At 42.2% G+C, this 24934-nt stretch overlaps 1 protein-coding gene across 4 annotated transcripts in view; it reads right to left on the reverse strand.

Moving 5' to 3' along the window:
* Window positions 1–1259: 1259 nt before the first annotated feature.
* Window positions 1260–24934, reverse strand: part of KCNAB1 (potassium voltage-gated channel subfamily A regulatory beta subunit 1) — a 490010-nt gene continuing 466335 nt past the window's right edge. The window contains exons 12-14 of one of the 4 annotated variants that reach the window (XM_066258332.1): window positions 22277–22397; window positions 7907–7995; window positions 1260–2983 (exon numbers count right to left, since the gene is read on the reverse strand). In XM_066258332.1, the coding sequence (XP_066114429.1) occupies window positions 2894–2983; window positions 7907–7995; window positions 22277–22397 (300 nt within the window). In that variant the 3' untranslated portion in view covers window positions 1260–2893. Of the gene's footprint in view, window positions 2984–3340; window positions 7996–22276; window positions 22398–24934 lie in introns of those variants that run through there. The other 3 variants (XM_066258333.1, XR_010729157.1, XM_066258331.1) reach the window with 3 other exon arrangements.

Here is a 24934-nt window from a genome sequence, read left to right on the forward strand (position 1 = left end):
AAAATCAATAAATTTTTTTAAAAGTTCACATGCATAGTTACTTTTTCACAAAGCTTTAAAGCTAAAAAATAAAATAAAATAAAAAAACACTGAACAAAAAGATTGGGAGTCTAAGCCTGGTTCTGCTGTCACCTAGCAGTGTGTGTGGGTGAGTCCTTTCATCTTTCCAGGTTTGGTTTCATTTGCCAAGGAGGATGGTCTTGAAGATGGTCAAGGTCCCTTGAAGCTCTGCTATTTATGTGGTAACCCTTGGTGCACTCTTAGTGAAGATGAAATGACACTTAACATGGGAAGCCAGACCCAGGGTTTCTAGTTTTCACTGCCCCTGGCTGAGATTTCAGTGCTGCTACCCAGGTTCCTCTTAGGAATGGTATGTTCTCTCCCAAGAAATTCTTTTCAGAAAAGAAAAGGAGAGTGCATGGAAATTTTTCTTAAGGATATAATTGTGAAATGATCTTAGTATATTTACTGTGGCAGATGACTTGTGTATATATAAAAAAAGCTAGCTGTTCCCATGGCTAAGCAATAATGTTTGTATTTGGGTTTAATTTGCAGTCTCTCAAAGTGAGTTTGAGAGGCTTTTAACCTTAGTGCAGAGTATCTCCTAAAACCAATGAGAAATATCTTTAGTAGCTAGTCATTGATTCCCTTAAGAAACAAAGTGTGGATTGCAGATTAAACCTTGATCACTGCTATTTCTGTTCGATATCAGTACAGCTTACCTGCCAACATAATTTTTATTATATGTGTCTTACTGCCTGTTTTATAGAGCTGGCCTTATAGTGAAAGAAAGGTCAGATAAAAATTGTGAGATTAAATGCACAAAATGCTTTTATTATTCTAAGCAAGTAAGTTAAATTGCAGTTTGAAATAAACAACTTAATTAAGCTCATTTATACATACAGTAGTTCACTGGATTGATTAAATATATAAGAACAACAGAAATGGCCATTTTAATCATCATTCTGATATTTTGGGGGCAAAAACCCAAACTCTAATTTTTTATTTTTTTTTATTTTTCTGAAGCTGGAAACGGGGAGAGACAGACAGACTCCCGCATGCGCCTGACCGGGATCCACCTGGCACGCCCACCAGGGGCGACACTGCCCACCAGGGGGTGATGCTCTGCCTCGCCGGGCGTTGCTTTTCCGCGACCAGAGCCACTCTAGCGCCTGGGGCAGAGGCCAAGGAGCCATCCCCAGCGCCCGGGCAATCTGCTCCAATGGAGCCTTGGCTGCAGGAGGGGGAGGGGAAGAGAGAGAGAGGAAGGAGGGGGTGGGGGGTGGAGAAGCAAATGGGTGCTTCTCCTATGTGCCCTGGCCAGGAATCGAACCCGGGTCCCCCGCACGCCAGGCCGATGCTCTACCGCTGAGCCAACCGGCCAGGGCCAAACTCTAATTAATACAGGTAGTAATAATCATAAAGGACATTAGTATTTTCACATTAACATTTTGAAATTTAGAATTTAACTGTGAACTATATATCTGAAAATGATGGCAGAAAATAGCATTTAATCCTGTAAGTCCCTAAATGATTTCTATATGAGGGGCCAGCTGGCCAGAAAATTAGAATTTTGTACATGCTCAGGTGTCCGGATGAGTTATAGGACCCATGCCCCTTACATACTTCCTCCCTCCCCCATCAAAGAAACATTTTCTCTTACAGGCACACAGTATAATCTCAGACTTTCTCTCAGATGGAGTATTCATGAGGGTAGGTAGCCAATAGTGCAGGGCTAGATAGACCTCAGCTTCTGTGCACTAAACCAGGCCCTTCAGTCCATGCAGCGAGTTCTCACGCATATATTTAGTGCACATAATGTGATTACAGTATCAGGAAATTCTTTCACTTGGCTTTTCATTGGTCAAGTGCCGAGTAGTGACGGCATTTTTCACAAAGCCCAGGGTTTGCTTTCACGTTCCTAATTCCTCAAAAACAAGCATTATATTGCAAAATCCCAGTGCTAGTTAAACAGCAGACATTTACCTTTCTGGGTATTTTACAGTTTTACTTACAAAAATCGAGCATGTGTATATTTATTTTTAAAGCTTAAGTATTTAAACTAGCAGAAGTGCCTACAAGCAGTCAAAAATATAAAGCAGGTTTTCATAAAATGTAAAAATGAATACTTCATTGCAGATGCATTACATTTTATTCAAAGCTAAGCTTCCATAGTAGTGTGATCCTTTCATAACTTTTCCATAATGTCTCATGTTAGGGACTGGGGTATTTAATCCTTTTACCATCTCTACATGTAGATGAATATAGCAGTGTTAGAATTCTAATAGACATCATGGGTAAATTGCTATACAGGGTCAGTTTGGGACCAAGCGTAGTGAATATTTAAAAGGTAATGAAAGCAAATATATAGGAGTTGTAGTTTTTTTGCAAATAAGTGAAACAACCTACTAACAACAGGCGTGTGAAAATAGAAAAAGAAATGTAAAATTGTTGGTGCTTATTTTCCCAAACGAGACTTCTGAGTGAACAGTCTACTCTTTCTGATGTAATCCACATTGCATCTGTGGATTTTATTCATTTGAAAAAATAGATCTATCTATATTGCCTTCTTTAAGTTACTAAATGCCTGGAGGTTATGTCTTTCTGACCCATAGACTTTCCATTGCATTAGCATGAGGTATACAGAGCAGTGCAAGAATTGGGGATTCCATTCCAAGATAAGAAAACAGAATGGGTTTCCTTAGTTAGGAGTTATCAGATATGCTCATAATTCAGGTGCACAGTAGTAGTGACAGCAGACACCTCAGAATCCGGGGACACTAGAGGTTGAGCAGTGGTTGCTAAGTGATTGAAAAGACTGTCTGGTAACATCTTTCTGTACTGGTACAGACCAGTATTTTAACCATGCAGCTCCTGTGGCTCATGCATTGCCTTATGATCTGTAGTCCTTTTTGCTGTAGGGCTTGTTGCGTAATATGTTATCAATCTCATTTACCACCTGTGATGTCATCTTTGGGAGAACCTGAGGGCATAAGTACAAAGTGGTTAGTACTTGATATTTGTGGTATATGTTTATAAACGAGACCTGGACTATAAGCTCCTCACCAGACTAAGCTCCTTGAGGTCAGGACCTTGTCTTGTTTTCCACTGTATCTCTAGTGCCTCTAAGAGTGCTTGACCCATAGTTAGTGCTAATAATTACTGGTTGATTGGATAAATGAAGACATAAGATCCATATGAAGGCTGATAGAAATATATACTACCCAGAGCAGCTCTGCTTAGTAGAAATACAATGTGAGCCACAATGTAATTTTAGATTTTTTTGTGGTCACATTAATAAAAGTGAAAAGAAAAAGCTGAAATTAATACATGATTTTACTCTACTATATCCAAAACATCATTTCAACATGTAAGCAATATAGAAAATTCTTAATATACTTTACATTTTTTTATAAAATTCTAAGTTTTTCTAATCTAGAATACATACATATTACACAACTACATTTGGACTAGCTACCTTGCATACACTAAATAGCCACATGTGGTGAGAGGCCCCAGTACTGGACAGCACAGGTCTAGAGACTAAGGAGAGTTCCTCACCAATGGTGGTCAGAACCTTGGTGAAGAATGGCCAGAAGTTAACAGGCATCCCAGGAAGATGGAATAGCATGAAAAAGTAAAACGTCTGTGAAACAGTGATACGAGTGTAAAGTGAACAGTGGAGATACGGGGATGGTACGAACAGGGGTCAGAGAAGTTGGGGGAAGAGAGTAGAAGGCCTTGAATATAACTTTTTAGAGTTGAGACTATTCTGTAGACAGTGGGCAAACTCTCAGGACTTCCTGGTTTGAAGGAAGAATGTTGAAAGGGGACAGAGACATTAGAAATTTATTGTTGTCCTAGGCAGTGATACTAAGCCTTCACTGGGACTGGGGCAGGAGGGTAGAAACGGAGTGGTCGCAGACATTATTGGAGGATGACCGTGATTCCAAAGTGTTACTAGGAAGACACCAATGTAGATTATTGATTAGAATCAGCAGAAGTTTGGAGTCGGATGTATTGAATTTATGGTGCCTGGAAATGAGCAGGCAGCCAGAAGTGCACTGTGGAGCTTGCTTGCTAGCAGCAGGAAGACTGGTGTTGAGGATTCCTGAGTTATTTGCATGGATATGCTAATTATGTTCTGGGACAGGATGAGATCATCCAGGGCTAGCATTTATTGTGAGAAACGGGTCAAGGGCACCCATTACACCATAAAACCAGGCACAAAGCAGACTTTTTTCACTGGAGTAGCCTGTCCCTGGGTGGAGACTGTGATGAAATACAATTATGACAGCCAGTTCTGAGGTTTCAGCCTCACCCTTGCTCTGCTGCAATCCTGCTGACCAGGGTGACCTTGTTTTCACTCAGGAGCTAGCCTCAGAAACCTTAGTGGCTGGCAGAATAGCGGGGCTACTCAGCCTCGGAAACTGGTTCTGGTTAATGTTTTTCTATCCAAAGCTAAAGGAAGAGTTTGATTTCCCTCCAGTTCTGGATTCTCAGGATCTAAACTAATGTGTTACTTAAAGTGAAATTGCCACAATAAGAACGAAATCTAAATGTGGATTTGTTGGATGTTTTGTGCCAAAATATAGTATTAGCTGTATGAGAGGAAGAAAACTCTTCATTCATTACACCAAAATGAACTTCACTTAGAGATCTAAACATTAAAAAAAAATTAAAATATAAAAATATTTGAACAAAACATTAAGAGAATGTATATAATGGTGCAAGGCATAAAATTTCAAGGTAAGCCATACATCCAGAATTCTATGTGAAATCGCCACTGTTTTTAAAATGTTGACAGCTTTTTAAAACACTTTAATCTACAGATTACATAAGCAAACCACCAGTTTAGCAACCTTGGTGTCACACTGACTGGAATAATTGGTGGCCAAGGGGCAGACTAGCTAGTGTTGCGGGGCCTGGTGAGGTATTAGGGAAGGCCCTCCCAGGCCTGGGTCACTGTTGAGTCAGACCTGGGGTGTGTGGCAGGATGTTGGCAGGCTGGAGTGGTGGACACTTTGCAGGCAGGGCCACGGTTACCTCTGGGGAGTTGAGTGGTCCACGATGGCTGGAGAGTAGAATTCCAGGGAAGGTGAGCCGTGGGTGTGAAGGGCATAGATGGGGAGAGGCAGTTCTCTCCATGTTTTAGGTGGAAGCAGAGAGGAAGGGGCACTGTGCAGATGATGGGGAACTGCCTGCAGCTGTGGTTTCTCCTCGTCCAGTCTCCATCTGTTGAGACTTGGTTTATGTATGCCTCCAGTTTATGCACAGCTTGAGCACACTTTATCCCTGAGAGCAGCTGCCTTGCTGGGCCCACCAGAAATTTCCCTTCCTTACAACTGCTGGCACTGCAGCCTTCCACCTGCACCCAGTCCAACTTCTGCTGAGAACCCCAGCCACCCAGCCTCCTGCCCACCCCATGGAGGGCCCAATCATAGCTCACCTGAGGCGGCTTCCTCAGGGCTGGGCTGGTGGCAGGTGGAAGTAGGAGGGGGATGGTGGTTGCTAAGTGCCCAGGGAGGTGGCCCCCTGCTTTGGTAACTTCCCTTTTCTTTTATCCTAGGAGCATGGGTGGCCCATCTTCCTACCAGCAGAGCCTTGTTTGGGAATATGACTGACTTAGTTTCCCTCTGAAATGTACCCTCAGTGACCTGGAGTAGTCCCACAGCCCAGGAGCCACCTCTCATTATCGTGCTGGGCATACTGACTCCCCCTGGGTGGCAGTGTTCCCAAGATATTAACGTTACAGGAATCCTCAGTTCCTCCCTCTTCCTGCTAAGCTGGCAGCAAGTCCTGTCTCTGTTTCCAAAACCTACACTCCATCCATTTCACCTCCATGGCCACCCTCCTAGCCAGTCCAGGCCACCATCACCTGCTACCTGGACAACTGCCCTTACCTTTCTTCACTTTACTTCCCACACAGCAACCAGACAGTCTTCACAAATTCAAATAATAGCATGTCCCTCCTCTTCTTAAAAACTTCCAAAGGATTCGTTCCCGCTAGTGTGAGATCTGTCCCTCACCTGCCTCTCTGCTTCAATGTAGCTACGATCCCTTTTCTCACCACATGTTGGCCACACTGGTCCTAAGTGGGCAGTTCCTGGAAAAAGCTAAGTTTCTTCCCACCCCAGGGCCTTCCCACTGCTCCTTCTTGTGTCTGGAATGCTCTTCCCTGGGTCTCACAGGCTGTGTCCTCATCTTCCAGCCTCAGAAGGCACATCACCCAGATCGCCTTGGCAAGGACACTAAAGCAGCCCCCCCCCCCCACACTTCTTATGGTGTCTCTATTACAACACCTCCTTACTTAACAGCCCTTCTCACAATGTGAAATGACACCTTAGTGCTTCTCCCATTAGAATGTAAGCTTGAAGGCTGGATATTATCCCTCAGAGCCTGACTGGTCATAGAGTGCTCTCAGCGGTCTGCTCAATGAACTAAGGGATAGATTTCTCAGTTCATGCTCCGCCAGCACATGGGCTCTTAAGGGTAGGTACCTGTTCTTAGCTCAGTAGCCTGTGGCTGGCATGGTACCAGACGTAGAACACGTGTTCAGGACATACTAATAGAATTGAAATCTTTGGGTGGCATTGCAATCCTTTTGTGTACAGACTGTTCCCTATTTCTTCATCATCACTGTGTGGGCTTTATCTTTTCCCCAGAGAAGTGAAAAGAGATGGCAGGGTAGCTCTTGTTAAGGGGACCGGAGGCAGAGAGCATTACAGGGCTGCACAGCCCTAGGAAAGGTAAGGTGATGCGGGAGGAGGTCTGCACCATTTATCCCCCAGCACATTCTGGTCTATTCAAAAGGGTTTTATCTGTTTCTTTTGTGATCAGTTAGCTGGGTGAGGTAAGTGCTTGCTTCAGGACCAGGTGGACAGGAAAGAAGCTGTGAGACAGTTCTGTTCCCCAGTGAGAAAGAGGAAGACACCTGTTTGGCAGGTGGTGATTATGGTGGGCTCCTTCCTGGGGTCCTCAGCAGGGCTGAGTGTGCTGTAGGCTCAGGACTGAGATACTGCCTTTGGGGGAGGAAGATGGTCCCAAGAGCTGCTAAGCTCCACCCCTGTCCTCAGGTAGAACTCCTGAGAACACCTCTCCCACTTGCCCCTGTAGACTCCCCAGAGAACACCCACAGGCTCCAGCCAGTGCCTTGGGCCTCAGGCCATCCAGCCAGGGGAGGGAGTGGGGATGGACATCTCTGAATTTGCTGCCAAGAAGATGTGACCCTGGCTCAAACTAGGATTTTGATCTTGTTCCTTTTAAAACATGGCAAACAATTCAACAGGTATTTCTGGAGTGTTGACTTAGGACCTTATTGCATGCTAGCAACTGGTAATCAGCAGAGAAGCAAGAAAGAGACACAGGTTTCTGACCTCAGGAAGCCTACAGTCCAACGGGGACAAGCATTGTGCTATGTTATTGTATGTGAAGAGGGAATACAGGACACTATGAGGACTTGGCACACTGTAGGTTGGCAGTAAATGTTTGTGTAAAGAACTGATGAGTGTATTCTCCTGTGGCTATTACATTTCAAGCAGGTTATTAGGCAGGCTTTTATGGACAAGCCTGGGAACTGATTCACCAGGTGTAACATTGCTTGGGTCTTGGAATGCCATGTCTCAAAGAAACTATCCTGAGAAACGAGGTTTGAGAATATTGCCAGTTAATAAGAAGGGGGTACTTCTGGATTCGTGAGCTGTAACAGTTCTGTTGCCTTTCGTGCCCTTGTCTCCACTTCCCTTCTACTCCCATCCAGGAACAAGTGGCCTATTAGGGGCTTTCATGTAACTGGGAAGCTGAGACAGGAGGAAGGGCAGTGGTGGGGAGAGACGAGACACTGCCTGGGGACATCTGCAAAGACTGAGATCCCCTGGAGTGTTTTTGAAAGGGCTGTGGTACTTGCCTGAATGGCACCAAGGTTCTCAATGAGTTGTTCAGGAGTGGATGATCCCAGAAGCACAGAACTCACACCCTCGTTTCTCAGGCACCATGCTGGGAAGAGAGAACACTGGGTCAGGATATCCAAGCCCTTTTGATTATTGATTAGCTTATAAACATCACCTATAGCTACCACTGTTGCAACCAAAATTTACTAACTTTTGGGGGGAGGATGGACAGTGTACTCCAGGATTAAAAACCTCAGTAGCACCCCTGTGGTGGAGAGGATTTGGTAGACTCTGTGCCTTTGGACTGTGGGCTTAGAGCTCTGCTTTCTACATGAGGCTTTGTCCTAATGACTGGGGCACCCAATCCAGCTGCCCCCCCCCCCCCGCCCCAGGTGTGCATTCTTGTTCCTGAAAACACCTGATAATGTTCAATGCAGACGTCTGGATTCCTGTTCACAGGTGGGCCCACAGCCTCCTGCCCTTCCATCTTATTCTTGCTCTCACTTTTCCCTCATCTGTTAGGTGGAGTCCTTGTAGACTTTGAATGTCCAGTTCTTTCATTTCTACCTACCTATCAACCCTCTCTGGACCCTTTCTTCCTAACACAGGATTCATCCTGTGTTGATTATCTCACCGACTCTCAAATCCCGTACTCCTCTCCTTCCTCTGCCTCTCTGCAACCTCCGCCCTTACACCTTCTATTGACCCCTGCCCCTCGCTCTCTGTAGATGATCTGGCCTCTCACTTTATGTAAAAAATTAATTCCTCGACTCCCCACTTTGCCACGGACACAGTGCATATCCACACCCTCCAGTTTCAGAGGATGACGTGAGCTGTTTGTCAGAGGCCAAGCTTGGCCCTGGGTCTCTCTTTTTGCCCTTTCTTGGATTTGATTCATTTCTCCCTCTCTCTCTCTTCTGGATTTTCTTACTTTATACTATTGTTTTCTTTCCTATCAACAAAATGTGCTCAAATTTCTCCCATTCTGAAATAAGATTTCTTAGACTTCGTACTTGCCTAGCCCCCCCTTCTCCCCTTGTTAAATTTCTTAAAGGCCATTTTAGACTTCCCTTGACCCCCTTCTCTCCCTCCCAGGACCCTTCTTGCCATGTCAGAAGTCAGGGTCCCCAGGAACGTCCTTGTGGTTATAGTAGACTTCTCAGTTCAGAGCTGCCTGTAACTAAATGATTCTGTAGTGTCTGCCAGGTGTCCCATAAGCACTGCAGGCTTCTGGCTACTAATTATTAAGCATGTCCCTCCTGTGTTCCCAATCTCACTGGGTGGCATCACCAGCAACTTGGCCTCCAGATCCAGGAGCCTGGGATATATATTATATTTAGAGATTGTCCTTTTCTGATCCCAAATTCCCCTTCAATTGCCAACTCTAGTTGCCGTTTAAATATTTTCCTAATTCAGTGGTTCTCAAAGTTTAGTGTCCATCAGAACCATGTGAACAGGCCTTGTGAAACCCCAGTTATTAGGGGCCACTCCCAGAGTTTCTAACTCAAAAGGTTTGGGCAGGCCTGAGAACCAGCATTTCTGATGAACTCCCACATGATGCTGATACTGCTGATCCAGGGACCATGTTATCTTTTTCCTTTCTTCCTTCCTTCCTTCCTTCCTTCCTTCCTTCCTTCCTTCCTTCCTTCCTTCCTCCCTCCCTCCCTCCCTCCCTCCCTCCCTCTCTCTCTCTCTCTCTCTTTCTTTCTCTTTATTTTATTTATTAACTTTAATTTATTGTGTTAACATGGATTCAAGTGTCCCACTCAATATAACTCTCTCACTCCGCATTCCATGTCCCCATTACACCCCCTCTGCCTTCCTCCCCCTAACCCCCTCTCCCCTTCCCTCTGGGATTTGCTGTCCTGTTATCTGTATCTCTATGTTATGTATACATAGTTTCACTAATCCCTTCACCTTCTCTTATCCCATCCCCCTCACCCTCCTTCCCTCTGAGAGCTGACCCTCTGCTCCCTGTGACCCTGCCTCTGCCTCTAATTCTGTTCCTCAGTTCACTTTGTTCATTAGATTCCACATATAAGTGAGATAATATGATTTTTGTCTTTCTCTGCCTGATTTATTTCACTTAGCATAATAATCTCCAGGTCCATCCATGCCATCACAAAAGGTAAGATTTCCTTCTTTTTCACAGCTGCATAGCATTCTATTGTGTATATGTACCATGGGTTTTAATCCACTCGTCCACTGATGGACACTTGGGCTGTTTCCAGATCTTGGCTATTGTAAACAATGCTGCCATAAACATGGAGGTGCATATCTTCTTTTGAATCAGTGATTTGGTATTCTTAGGATATATTCCTAAAAGTGGGATTGCTGGGTCAAAAGGCAGTTCGATTTTTAATTTTTTGAGGAATCTCCATACTGTTTTCCACAGTGGCTGCACCAGTCTGCATTCCCACCAGCAGGGCAGGAGGGTTCCCTTTCTCCACATCTTCTCCAGCACTTACTATGTGTTGTTTTGTTAATGAGCGCCATTCTGACAGGTGTGAGGGGACATCTCATTGTGGTTTTAATTTGCATTTCTCTGATGATTAGTGATATTGAACATTTTTTCATCTGCCTATTGGCCATCTGAATGTCCTCTTTGGAGAAGTGTCTATTCAGTTCTTTTGCCAATTTTTAATTGGATTGTTTATCTTCCTAGTGTTGAATTTTAGAAGTTCTTTATAAATTTTGGTTATTAAGCCCTTATCTGACGTATTGGCGAATATGTTCTCCCATTGTGTGGGTACTCTTTTTATTTTGTTAATAGTGTCTTTTGCTGTGCAAAGCCTTTTAGTTTGATATAGTCCTATTTGTTTATTTTGTCCTTTATGTCGCTTGCCTATGGAGATAGATTAGCAAAAATATTGCTATGAGAGATATTGGAGAGTTTGCCTATGTTTTCTTCTGAGATGTTTATGGTTTCGTGACTTACATTTAAGTCTTTTATCCATTTTGAGTTTATTTTTGTGAATGGTATAAGTTGGTGGTCTAGTTTCATTTTTTTGCATGTACCTGTCTAATTTTCCTAACACCATTTGTTAAAGAGACTGTCTTTACTCCATTGTATGCTCTTATCTCTTGTCAAATATCAATTGTCCATATAGGTGTGGGTAAATTTCTGAGTTCTCTGTTCTGTTCCATTGATCTGTATGCCTGTTCTTATGCCAGTACCAGGCTGTTTTGAGTACAATGGCCTTGTAGTATAACTTGATATCAGGAAGTGTGATACCCCCCACTTTATTCTTCATTTTCAGGATTGCTGAGGCTATTTCTGTTCTTTTTTGATTCCATATAAATTTTTAGAATATTTGTTCTATATCTTTGAAGTGTGCTATTGGTATTTTAATAGTAATTGCATTGAATTTATAGATTGCTTTGGGTAATATAGACATTTTAATGATGTTTATTCTTCCTATCCTTGAACATGGTATGTGCTTCCACTTGTTTGTATCTTTCTTGATTTCTTTTTTCAATGTCTTATAATTTTCCAAGTACAAGTCTTTTACCTCCTTGGTTAAATTTACTCCTAGGTACTTTATTTTTTTGTTGTTGTTGCAATAGTAAAGGGGTTGTTTCCTTAATATGTTTTTTAGTTAGTTTATTGTTGGTGTATAAAAATGCCATTGATTTCTGAATATTAATTTTATATCCTGGCACCTTGCCAAATTCATTTCTCAGGTCTAGTAGTTTTTTTGACTGAGACTTTACGGTTTTCTTTTCCAATTTGGATGCCTTTTATTTCTTTTTCTTGTCTGATTGCTGTGGTTAGGACTTCCAGAACTATGTTGAATAAGAATGGTGAAAGGGGGCACCCCTGCCTTGTTCCTGATCTTAAGGAAATTTCTTTAATTTTTTCCCATTGAGTATGATGTTGGCTGTGGGTTTGTCATAGATGGCCTTTATCATGTTGAGGTATGTTCCCTGTATTCCCACTTTGCTGAGAGTTTTGATCATAAATGGGTGCTGGATTTTATCAAATGCTTTTTCTGCATCTATTGATACAATTATGTGATTTTAACCTTTATTTTGTTTATGTGATGAATTACATTTATTGATTTGCGAATATTGTACCATCCTTGCCTCCCCAAAATAAATCCCACTTGATCATGATGTATGATTTTTTCCATATATTGCTGGACCCGGTTTGCTAATATTTTGTTGAGAATTTTAGCATCTAAATTCATCAGGGATTTGGGCCTATAGTTTTCTTTCTTTGTAGTGTCTTTACCTGGTTTTGGAATGAGGATAATGCTTGCCTCATAAGAGCTTGGAAGTCTTTCCTCCTCTAGAATTTTTTGAAATAGCTTGAGAAGGATAAGTGTTAGTTCTTTGAATATTTGGTAACATTCACCTGTGAAGCCATCTGGTCTAGGACTTTTGTTTGCTGGAAATTTTTTGATAACTGTTTCAATTTCATTTGTTGTAATTGGTCTGTTTAGGCTTTTTGATTCTTCCAGATTGAGTTTTGGAAGATTGTATGTTTCTAGAAATTTATCTATTTCTTCTAGGTTGTTCAATTTTTTGGAATATAGATCTTCATAGTTTTTATTACAATCTTTTGTATTTCTGTGGTGTCCATTGTTACTTCTCCACTTTCATTTCTAATTTTATTTATTTGGGTCTTCTCTTTTTTTCTTGATGAGTCTGGTTAAAGGCTCATCAATCTTGTTTACTTTTTTCAAAGAATCAGCTTTTGGTTTCTGCCTCAGACCAGCATGACTCGTAATTTTGCAGGTCTTGAGTGGGAACAGTGCGAGATTAGGAAATAAACACAGAAATAAAAAGAATGGGTTCAGGAGGCCTCCTATAAGCTGATGATTTACAAGAACAGCCTGCACTCCCTAAAAGCTTTATTTTTATAGTGCAGAGCAAAGTTATTTTGCAAGACAAAGAGAGCTCAGATACAAAGTCACACTTCTGAGGTAAATCAAGAATTCTCCCAGTGCAGAACCGCCCCCTACCTGCATAACACCTTAACTTCACAAAACAAAGAGTAAAAAGAAAATCGGCTTTAGCAAGAGAGGCATATGGGGGATGGGACAGTAGAAACAATCAGCATCACAGCTAACATGGAGGTGTGGGGAAGAGTTTAGCTTCTGGCTTAACCCTTAAACTGCAAGGATATTTGTCAGCTTGCAGTCTCCCACAGGTTTCATTGATCTTTTCTATTGTTTTTTTAATTTAATTTTTTTTCTTTTAAAAATGTTTATTGATTTTAATTTATTGTGCTTACATATATTCAAGTGTCCCACCGAATATGTCTCCCCCCCATGTTCCCCTTGATACCTCCTTTAACCCCTTCCCCCAACGACCTCCCTCTTTCTTTCAGGATTTGCCATCCTGCTCTTTATAATGCTGTTATGTGTATATAATTTCACCCATCTCTTTCCCTTCTCTGATCCCATCCTCTCCTCCCTTTTCCCACTGTCCACTTTCCCTCTGATCCCTTTGATCCAGCCTCTGCCTCTGTTCCGTTCCTCGGTTCACACTGTTCATTAAATTCCTCATATGAGTGAGGTTATATGATATTTTTCTTTCTCTGCCTGGCTTATTTCACTTAGCATAATAGTCTCCAGGTCCATCCATGTTGTCACAAAAGGTAAGATTTCTATCTTCTTCATGGCCATGTAGTATTCCATTATGTATGTATGTGTGTGTGTGTGTGTGTGTGTGTGTGTGTGTGTATATGCCACCACTTTTTAATCCACGCATCCACTGATAGACACTTGGCTACTGTAAACAGTGATGCAATAAACGTGGGGGTGCATTTCTTCTTTTGAATCAGTGATTTGGTGTTCTTAGGATATATTCCTAAAAGTGGGATAGCTGGGTCAAAAGTCAGTTCCATTCTTAATTTTTTGAGGAATCTTCATACTGTTTTCCACAGTGGCTGCACCAGTCTGCATTCCCACCAGCAGTGCAGGAGGGTTCCCTTTTCTTTACACCTTCCACTAGCGCTTATCATGTGTTGTTTTGTTAATGAGCACCATTCTGACAAGTGTGAAGTGGTATCTCATTGTGGTTTTAATTTGCATTTCTCTGATGATTAGTGATGTTGAACATTTTTTTATCTGCCTATTGGCCATCTGTATGTCCTCTTTGGAGAAGTGTCTATTCATTTCTTTTGCCCATTTTTTGATTCAGTTGTTTACTTTCCTGGTGTTGAGTTTTACAAGTTCTTTATAGATTTGGTTATTAACCCCTATGTCATTTATTTCTGCTCTGATCTTTATTATTTCCTTCCTTGTCCTTTCTCTGGGCTTTATTTGTTGCTCTTTTTCTAATTCTTTTAGGTGCAGGGTTAAGTTGTTTATTTGAGCTTTTTCTTGCTTCTTAAGGTATGCCTGTAGTGCTATGAACTTCCCTCTCAGGACTTTTTTTGCTGTGTCCCATAAATTTTGATTTGTTGTATGTTCATTTTCATTTGTTTCAAGGAAATTTTTGACTTCTTTGATCTCATTGTTAACACATCCATTATTTAATAGCATGCTATTTAGTCTCCAAGTGTTTGAATGTTTTTCAGTTTTTCTATTGTAGTTGATTTTTACTTTTATGCCATTGTGATCAGAGAAGATGCTTGACATGATTTTAATCTTCTTAAATTTACTGAGACTTTTTTTGTATCCTAACATGTGGTCTATCATAGAGAATGTGCCATGAGCACTTGAAAAGAATGTATATTCTGCTGGTTTGGAGTGAACGGTTCTGCAGATATCAATTAAATCCAGTTGATCTAATGTGTCGCTGTTTCTTTGTTATTTTCTGTCTGGAAGATCTACCCATTGATGTTAGTGGGGTATTAAAATACCCTATATTATAGTATTGCTGTTGATCTCTTCGTCTATGTCCATCAAAATCATCTTTATATATTTAGGTGCTCCTATATTAGCCCCATAAATACTTACAATGGTTATCTCTTCCTGTTGGATTGTCCCTTTACCATTATGTAGTGACCTTCATTGGTGATTTTTTCAGATATAAGTATTGCTACCGCCTGACCTGTGGTGGCGCAGTGGATAAAGCGTCGACCTGGAAATGCTGAGGTCGCCGGTTCAAAACCCTGGGCTTGCCTGGTCAAGGCACATATGGGAGTTGATGCTTCCAGCTCCTCCCCCTTCTCTCTCTCTCTCTCTCTCTCTCTCTGTCTCTCCCTCTCCTCTCTAAAATGAATAAATAAAAAATTTAAAAAAAAATAAAAAAAAAGTATTGCTACCCCAGCTTTTTTCTTTGTTTCCATTTGCATGAAATGCTTTATTTCATCCCTTTACCTTCAGTCTATGTGTATCTTTTGTTTTTAGGTGGGTCTCTTGTAGACATCATATGTATGGGTCCTATTTTCTTATCCATGCAGCTACCCTATGTCTTTTGATTGGAGCATTTAAACCATTTACATTTAAGGTTATTATTGATATGTACTTAATTATTGCCAGTTTATTCTTTAAATCTACAATTCTCTTTTTCTCAATTTCATTTTTTCTTTGTTCTTTTTACAGCAGGCCTGTTAACATTCCTTCCAGTACTGTTTTGGTTGTAATGAATTCCTTGAGTTTTTTGTTGTTGGTTTTTTTGTGGGTTTTTTTTTTGGTCTAGGAAGCTTTTTATTTTTCCTTCAATTTTAAGTGATAGTTTTGCTGGATAAAGTAGTCTTGGTTGTAGGTTCTTGTTTTGCATCACTTTGAATATTTCTTGCCAATCCCTTCTGGCCTCAAGTGTTTCTGGTGAGAAGTCAGATGTCATCCTTATGGGGGCTCCTTTGTAGGTAATTAACTGCTTTTCTCTTTCAGCTCTTAGTATTCTTTCTTTGTCTCTTACTTTGGGCATTTTACTTATGATGTGTCTTGGTGTAGGTCTCCTTAGGTTCCTCTTTAATGGGACTCTCTGTGCTTCTTGAACTTATGACACTTTTTCTTTCATAAATTTAGGGAAATTTTCAGCCCAAATTTCTTCAAACAGGTTTTCTATCCCTTGTTCATTCTTTTCTCCTTCAGGAGCTTCTTTGTTGTGGATGTTGTTTCTCTTCATGATGTCACTGAGCTCTCTTAGAGTTTCCTCAGACTTTTTGAGCCTCTTTTCTTTTGCTGCTCTGCTTTTGTGTTTTGGTTATATTGTCCTCTAAATCACTGATTTGATTCTTTGTTTCATCAAGCCTGCTATTGATTCCTTCTAGTGCAGTCTTCATTTCTGATATTGTATTTGTCATTTCTGACTGATTAATTTTTATTATTTCACTGTCCTTTTTTATGCTTGCTATCTCTTTATGTAGGTTCTCATGACCATTCATTGTTGCTCTAAGAGCCCTGAATATCCTAAAAATCATTATTTTAAACTCTGCATCTGGTTGTTTGGTTACTTCCATTTCATTTAGTTTTTTTTTCTGGGGATTTCTCTTGTTGATTCATTTGGGTTATATTTCTTTGCAAATTTTGTCTGTGTATTAGGTAGCACTGTCTAACTTTGCAATTTGTTGTGTCTTCATGAGGAAGATGGGCTCGGTGGTACTGACCTCCAGGCCACCTGTCTTCCTTGCTCTAGGAATGCTTATTAAAGGTAATATTTTTTCTTCCTGTTGTGAGTATTGAATGTAGTTGGTCCTTTCATGGGTGAGTCTCTGATGGGTCCCCTGTTTCCTGGCTTCTCAGCATGACTTAGTCTCTATGACTGGAGCAGGAGAGACTTCTGAGGGCGGAGCAGTTGCTTTTCCACTCAGTTGCTGATGCCACTCAGAGGGGTCTGCTCCACCCAAGAAAGATGGCGACTGCAGTACTGGAGAATGACTCAGCACAGTGGTTCTGGTGGCCGTCCCCCACTGTCTCTCCCTGGGCCACCAAATTTAAACTCTCCTCACATGACTCCAGTCCTTCCAGCCTTTCTTCCACTGAAGCCCCAGGTAAGTGACTGTGAACAAGATTTTCTATGCTGGCCCTTTAAGACAGAGCCTCTGTCTTCAAGAGCTCTGTCTCTTTCTCGCCGACAGAAACCTGACTCTTTCACCTCCAAATGCTGTGTGGGCACCTCTTCTAGGCTCTGGGGCTCTAGGCTAGGGTGCTGGGCCTGGGGCTGAAGACCTACACCTCTTAAGGCATCCTTCCCCACAGTAAGAGTCCCTTTGGACCCTCCTTCCCACTGGCTCCTGGGAGCGGGGCAGCACTTTCCGCATCTCTGCCCCTCCCACCAGTCTTGGTGTGACTTCTGTGATCCTTGGTTATAGATGCCTCTTTGTTTAGTCCAAAGTTGATCTTTCAAGATGATTGTTCTTAAATTAAGTTGTAATCTAATTCCTGGGAGGTTCGCCTCCTCCGTCGCCATCTTGGAATCTCCTCTTTCTTCTCTCTCTCTCTCTCTCTTTCTCTTCTCTCTCTCTCCCTCTCTCTCTTCTCTCTCTCTCTCTTTTCAACCATTGTGAAGTTTAAATACCAAAGATTTTACCTATTTTATGCATAACTCAATAATTTTTAGTAAATGTATCAAATGTGCAACCATCATCATTTTAGATCCAGTTTTAGAACATTGCCATGACCCCAGTGAGCTCCTTCATGCCTGTGGGGCAGCTGTGTTAGGCTTGCTCAGGGTTACCAGCTTTGCCTGATTAGAATGTGAGTGTGTGGCTGTGCCCTGTGTTTGTGGCCTACATAAGGCGATGGGTGCTTGTGCTCAGGGTGATTGCAGATGTGCAGATTGCCTGTCCACCACTGTGAGGGGCCATTTTACTGTTTGTTTGCCAGAAAGGCAGTTTCCCCTGCCTGCGTGCTTGTCTGCCATTGTGAGACTCTATTAAATGGAATGGCCCAACCCTTTCCGGACCTTCTGCCCAAGTCCAATGTGAACCTTCCTGGCCTCGGCTACCAGCATTACAATGCCCATTTACAAAGTTAATCCCATCCCTACTACCAGCCCCAGGACACTGCTAATCTACTCTGTGCCCAGAGATTTATTGTTGTTGGACACTTCATCTCAACAGAATTATGCAATATGGGTCTGTGCCTGACTTCTTCCACTGAGCAGACTTGTGCAGTTCATCTGTGTTAAGCATGAACTAGCATATCCTTTCCTTTTCTTCCTGAATAGCATTGCATTGTGTGGATGCAGGGACCACAGTTGAGGATCACTGCTCTGGCTCAGCTGTCTGCTGCTTTCCTTTAGGTCCTCACCATCCCCTGCCAATGCCCTTCTTCCTCTTGGTGGGTTGTCCCCCGCCCCCACCCCAGCCCCACACAGCCTTCACATCCAGCAGCAGTTTCTCTTGATACAGATCTGACCGTGTCACTTGCTTGGCTAAATATTCTTCAGTGTGTGCCTGACATAATCTTTGTTCATAAGACAACGTTCTCATTTCTCACTCTGGTGAACCTTGCTTCCAAGCCCAGCCCTCCAGCTTCCCGTCTCCTTATTCTCTGCCTTGAACTTTGTGCTCTAAGAGGGCTGAACTGTTTGTAAACCCTCTCCATCCCCTTGGCTCATGTGGTCTCTTTGACCTGGAATGGCCCTTGGCCTCCTCCCTTCCTTCACCTCACTAATATCTACTCATCATTTGAGATTCCCCATGGGAACTACCTTCTCCCAAAGTCCTTCCCCAATCCAAGGCTGGGTTGGGTGCCCGTAAACATTACTTGCAAAACCCTGGGCCGTTCCCAATGATTTTACTACATCACTATTAGTGATCTGTTTATTTTTCTTAACTTGCTCAGCAGACTGTGAGATGTGTTTTATTTATGGTTGGATGCTCAGCACTCAGCCCTATACCTGCACATAGTAGGTGCTTAGTATATGTTTGTTGAATAAACATAGGTATGAATGATTGATGGATGGAGGAGGATTCTAGCATCTCTCCTGCCCCATTTGCTCCAGGCCCGCTGTCAACTAATACTTTTAAGCTATTATTGTGCTCAGACCTCTTAAGGCAATCGCTAAATCTTTTTCTTTTTCTTTTTTGGGCTGTATTATTTCCTGCTTTGCACTTATAACTCTTTTTGACACTAGTGGAAGTTCCTAGGGCAAAGCAGAGAATGGGGAAAATCATTGCCCATAAACTACTGGGTATCAGAAACAGCCAGCCCTCCATACTGACTGCAGGGTGTAGGAGAACCCACAGGCAGAACTGGCTATCAGCAGAGGAAACACGTGCAGAAGGTTCTATATAATTAGCATCTAACCAAGCGCCAAGCAGGCAATGGAGAGTGCCTCTACACCTGTGAAGTGCAGATACTGGCTTGGTTGGGTATCTGACAGAGGAGCCAGCCCACAGCTGGGTTCAAGTTTGTCTCCTGCTGGAGGATTTCCCCTCCCCTCCCCCTTCTCACAGATCAAAGGTTATATGCCCAGAAATAATGCCTCTCTTGGTTTGAGAGTTATGTGGTTAAGAACAAAACTACTTGTTTATAAAGAATGATAAAGAAAATGACAGGCGCCTGACCAGGTGGTGGCGCAGTGGATAGAGCGTTGGACTGGGATGCGGAAGGACCCAGGTTCGAGACCCCGAGGTCGCCAGCTTGAGCGCGGGCTCATCTGGTTTGAGCAAAGAGCTCACCAGCTTAGACCCAAGGTGGCTGGCTCCAGCAGGGGGTTACTCGGTCTGCTGAAGGCCCGCGGTCAAGGCACATGTGTGAAAGCAATCAATGAACAACTAAGAAGTCGCAACGCGCAACGAGAAACTGATGATTGATGCTTCTCATCTCTCTCCGTTCCTGTCTGTCTGTCCCTGTCTATCTCTGCCTCTGTAAAAAATAAATTAAAAAAAAAAAAAAAAAGAAAGAAAATGACAGGCAAGATAGACATCTGGGGGCACAGAGGAGAAAAAGGAGAAACAAAGCAGGTTTTACCTTGAACTCAGACCCTATAGAAAGGGTCTTTCGTGTGTATCTGATATCCAGTGAAAGTCTAAATCTTGTAAAGATTTCCTCTTTAGAAAGACAGTGTTCCCTTTCTTTCAGAGGTAAATTTAATACTCACGTGAAAACGTTACTACCTAAAAACCTAATTTTATGACTGTTTTAAGAATAGGTATTTCTCGTTGTGCCTACTATTCTGACCACACACCATGGCTAAGGGTGGACAGAGTTTCAGGTGCAGGGTGTCTAATTCTTTGCACAAACATCGTCACCCCCATTATTATTATTATTACCACTATTACAAAGAGCACCTACTATGCTTTAGACATGTAATTTTCCTTTCCTTAACAACTTTGTAAGATAAGTATTATTATATCCATTTTACAGATGAGAAAATTGATAGCAGTTAAACAACTTGCTGATGGTCAAATAGCTAATACTTTTTACTGTGTTCTTTAAAGCTGCAGGGATGCTAACTAATCACATTAAATATATTCTTTGGGTTTTTATTTGTTTGTCTGAAAGAAAGGATTAAAGCAACAGTTATACATATACTTAGGTAAATGGTATTCCCCTCCCCACCCCCAGCCACCTTCCATCTCCGTCTTTCTGCGACTGTTAACTGAAACTACCATTTCCTTGCCTTCTGACCTCAGAAGAGTCAAGCCAGTAATAAATACATTCTATAACATTATTTTATTTGCCTATAACTTACCTTGAGGTTTTCTTTAATCTCGTTAGCTCACTGTATCTGATTTGTCCCAATTCCTGCTATATCTTAATCCTCAGGATTATTTTATAGACTGTACACCATTCTATTATTTTCCCACAGTGTTAGAATCTTACTAAATGCTATTACTTACTAATGCTATTCTTGTGATATGTTAAAACATAACACACTATTTTGTAAACCAGCTGTAAACTGGGTAAGTTTGACAGAAATCCAATCCAATAAGTGTAGCCAATTGAAACCAATGTGTACTTGATCAGATAGTATATGTAAGCAATGGCTAAGCCTTCCTTCCAGGAGACAGAGCTGCTTATGAATCCCTATCACTGTTACTTGCTGCAAGTAAACATCACTACCTTGCAACAACCATGTCTGGTTCTTGAATAGAGCACCTTAACTGAACTCATTGAGTTTGGTAACAACAGCCACCACATGAATTCTTTTATGTTCAGTTTCTTCATTGGTAAAGTGGAGATAATACTCCATTAAGGACAGTAAGATAAGGCTTCTAATAGTATACACTTCATAGGATTGTCTTAATGATTAAGTGGACAAGACAATGGTAGAAAGTGCCTTTGTCTTATCACAGAGCCTTGCAAGGGAACTGAAAGTCTAAATGCTTCTCTGCCCAACACTCAGCCACTATTCACATGTGCCTCTCAAACACGAGAGATGTGGTTGGTCTGAATTGAGATGTGTTGTAGGTATGAAATACATTTTTAAAACAAAAAAATTTTTAATTCATTTTAGAGAAGAAGGGGGGAGGAAGGAGAAGGGGGAGGAGCAGGAAGCATCAACTCCCATATGTGCCTTAACCAGATAAGTGCAGGGTTTTAAACCTGCAACCTCAGCATTCCAGGTTGATGCTTTATCCATTTTACCACCACAGGTCAGGCTGAAATACATTTTGAAGACTTAGGATGAAAAATATGTAAAATATCTCAATACTTTTTCTATTTATTACATGTTAAAATGGTAATATGTTGGCTATCTTGGGTTAAATAAAATCCCATAGTAAAATTAATTTCACCTATTTCTTTTTTATTCTCTGAATATGGCCACTAGGACATTTAAAATGAAATATGTGATTCACATTATAATTCTACTGGACAGTGCTGGTACATGTGGTTTTTAGTTGTTCCCAGTGACCATGACCTTTCATCGACCTCATAGTGTAGAAGAGCAATTTGATGGCCCCTCAGAAGTTCAGGGTAAAGCTGCTCCTCTAGTCTCTACCTTCCAGGTGGCAGTGGCCCTAGTCCATAGTTGCAGCCCTGCTTCTCAGCCTCTCACCCTCCTTACCTAAGCTTCAATGGGGATGGAAAATTGAGCCAGAAGACATGGGTGTCCCTACAGCATTGAGAGGGCACATGCCCCAGCACTGTGAGGATGTGTGCATTTTTACTCACATGGTCTTATTTGAACTGTTATAAGGGAGAGGGAATGGAAGTTAAAAAAAATTTTTTTTTAATTTACAATTTTAAATTTATTGTGTTGACATGGTTTCAAGAGTCCCACTCAATATAACACCATCTACACATCACATTGGCCCCCTTACCCCACGCAAAGTCGCTTTCCACCAGTTTTCACACCCTTTGTCGCCCATTCCCCCCCCCTCCCCCCACCTAGGGATGGAAGTTTTTTAGCACATAGAAAATTCTGGGAAGTTCTGAAAACCTCATTTTAGATAGTACTAACCAGGAATTTATGCTTCAGACATTAGTCTGCCCTATAATAGAGATTACATTATGGTAGGGATGTGGCTCAAACAGAGAAAACTGTATTTCCTGTGTTCAGCAGAGCTCTCTCCCTAGTCAGGGTCTTACCCACAGCTAGTTGAGGGAGTGTGCAACCCAGGTGCTCAGCGATTGGGGACAGGTCTTTTAGTTTGTTTTGCTGTCTTCTCCCTTCTTCACTTTCAATTCTTTCTTTCAACCACTGGTAGCACTAGGAATAAAAAGAACATTCAAATGTTAATGCCTGGTAAGAGTTGAAGTCAACTTTTGCTAATTCAATAAAATATAAGAACCTTATCCAGAATTCCTGCATCTTCTTGACTCTGACCTTATGTTTCATGATGACAAGGATGCCTTTACCTCCATGCAAAGAAATGCTCCTCGTGGTGTCGCTCCTTGTTAATTGGTTCAAAACATTAATTATGACTAATATTCAGCACTGAAACCCATCAACATGCATAAAAGTTATTGAAATTCAAACATAATCAATTATACCAGTTTGCTAAGTAGAAGAAATAATGTTTCATATTGAGATCGCCCTATTTTAGAATGTAGCAAAATAAAAATAAAACATTTACATTTCACCAGGGTCTATTATGTTTCCTGTATGTGTGTGTGTGTGTGTCTTTTTTTCTTTTTTCTTTTTTTTTTTTTTTTCTGAAGCTGGAAACGGGGAGAGACAGTCAGACAGACTCCCACATGCACCCGACCGGGATCCACCCAGCATGCCCACCAGGGGTGACGCTCTGCCCACCAGGGGGCGATGCTCTGCCCCTCCGGGGCGTCGCTCTGCCGCAACCAGAGCCACTCTAGTGCCTGGGGCAGAGGCCAAGGAGCCATCCCCAGCGCCCGGGCCATCTTTGCTCCAATGGAGCCTTGGCTGTGGGAGGGGAAGAGAGAGACAGAGAGGAAGGAGGGTTTTTTTTCATTTTTTTTATTGAGAGGCAAAGAGGCAGACATACAAACTCCTGCATGCGACCCAACCAAGATACACCAGCAAGCCCCCTGTGGGGCGATGCTCTGCCCATCTGGGGCCACTGCTTTGTTGCTTGGGCAACCAAGCCATTTTAGCACCTGAGGTGAGGCCAAGGAGCCATCCTCAGTGCCAGGTTCAACTTGCTCGAACCATTCAAGCCAAGGCTGCAGGAGGTGAAGAGAGAAAGAGAAAGAAAAAGAGAGAGAGAAGGGGAGGGGAAGGGTGGAGAAGCAGATGGGCGCTTCTCCTGTGTGCCCTGGCCAGGAATCGAACCAGGGACTTCCACATGCCAGGCCCACGCTCTACCACTGAGCCAACCAGCCAGGGCCTGTTTACTTTTTGTCAAGAAAGCTGGGTGCCAAGCTTTCTGAAGAGGAAGCCATTATCTTACATTGTTGTTATAACTTTCTTTCTTTTTCTTGCCTTCAATTTACTCCCTGTTTTGTATACTTATAATGGGGCTTTAGTGTTAGCTTGCTTGCTCCTTCCTGGAAGTAGATGTGGTATAACTGATAGGAACCAAGTACATTCAAAATTTTTCAAGTGGACAAATACTTTCCCAAATGTGTATTACCCTTTCTATAATGAAACTTAAGAAGGTAAGGAAACTCAAAATGGGAAACTATTCTTTAAAACCTATGTAGATTATAAAGTGAGCCTAATTGTATAAATATAAGGAGAAAAATTTTACAAAGTCTAAAAATCTTTTAGAACCACTTTCCAGAAGGTTCTGCTCCTGCTATGTATGAACAGAAACAATAGACTCCTCTGTACAAAGCTAGCACTAGGTTGCAACACCCAAAGGAGGAGAATATTTGTAAGAATCTGCTAGCCTGTTTTGTGAAAATAATAAAAAGCCATTCTACTGTGTGACACTGTGGACTTTCTACATCACATATATTTGCAACACAATTGCAACCACAGAATTTTACCTTCCCAAAGGCAGCAGCAGAAAGCTCTGCAGTTGTCACAGACACCACCCACATGATTTCAATAGATTTTGTTTTTTAAGTATTTTTTCCATAATTCTAAGACAGTATTTCCAAAGAAAATGGTAAGGACATTTTTATTATGATTTTGGAGAATGACTTTGCAGATGTAAAGAAGAGAAAGGCAAGCCAGCCCAGTCTGTTCGCCTCCTAGATTTCTTTCTTTCTTTTTTTTTTTTTTTTTTTTTTTTTGTATTTTTCTGAAGTTGGAAACAGGGAAGCACTCAGACAGACTCCTGCATGTGCTCGACTGGAATCCACCCGGCATGCCCACCAGGGGGCGATGCTCTGCTCATCTGGGGCATTGCTCTGTTGCAACCAAAGCCATTCTAGCCCCTGAGGCAGAGGCCACAGAGCCATCCTCAGTGCCCGGGCAAACTTTGCTCCAATGGAGCCTTGGCTGCGGGAGGGGAAGAGAGAGAGAGGAAGGAGAAGGGGAGGGGTGGAGAAGCAGATGGGCGCTTCTCCTGTGTGCCCTGGCCGGGAATCGAACCTGGGACTACCGCACGCCAGGCCGATGCTCTACCACTGAGCTAACCAGCCAGGGCCACGTCTCCTAGATTTCAAAGATGTATGGTCTGGCTCTTGACTTGAGACTTTGCTTGGGGAGCAAGGGTTTTCTGAGCCTCAGCTCTGGAGATCTCAGCTTCCCCCAGGAGGAAGGGTGGCCTGGAGACCACAGCTGGTGTCATGGGTGATGAGTTGGACATTTGTGACAATAAACACATGATTGGTAGAAGAAAATGACACCCCAATGCAGAGAGAAATAGAGGAGTTAGAAAG

The sequence above is a fragment of the Saccopteryx bilineata genome, chromosome 2, assembly GCF_036850765.1.
Source record: "Saccopteryx bilineata isolate mSacBil1 chromosome 2, mSacBil1_pri_phased_curated, whole genome shotgun sequence".
Classification (NCBI taxonomy): Eukaryota; Metazoa; Chordata; class Mammalia; order Chiroptera; family Emballonuridae; genus Saccopteryx; species Saccopteryx bilineata.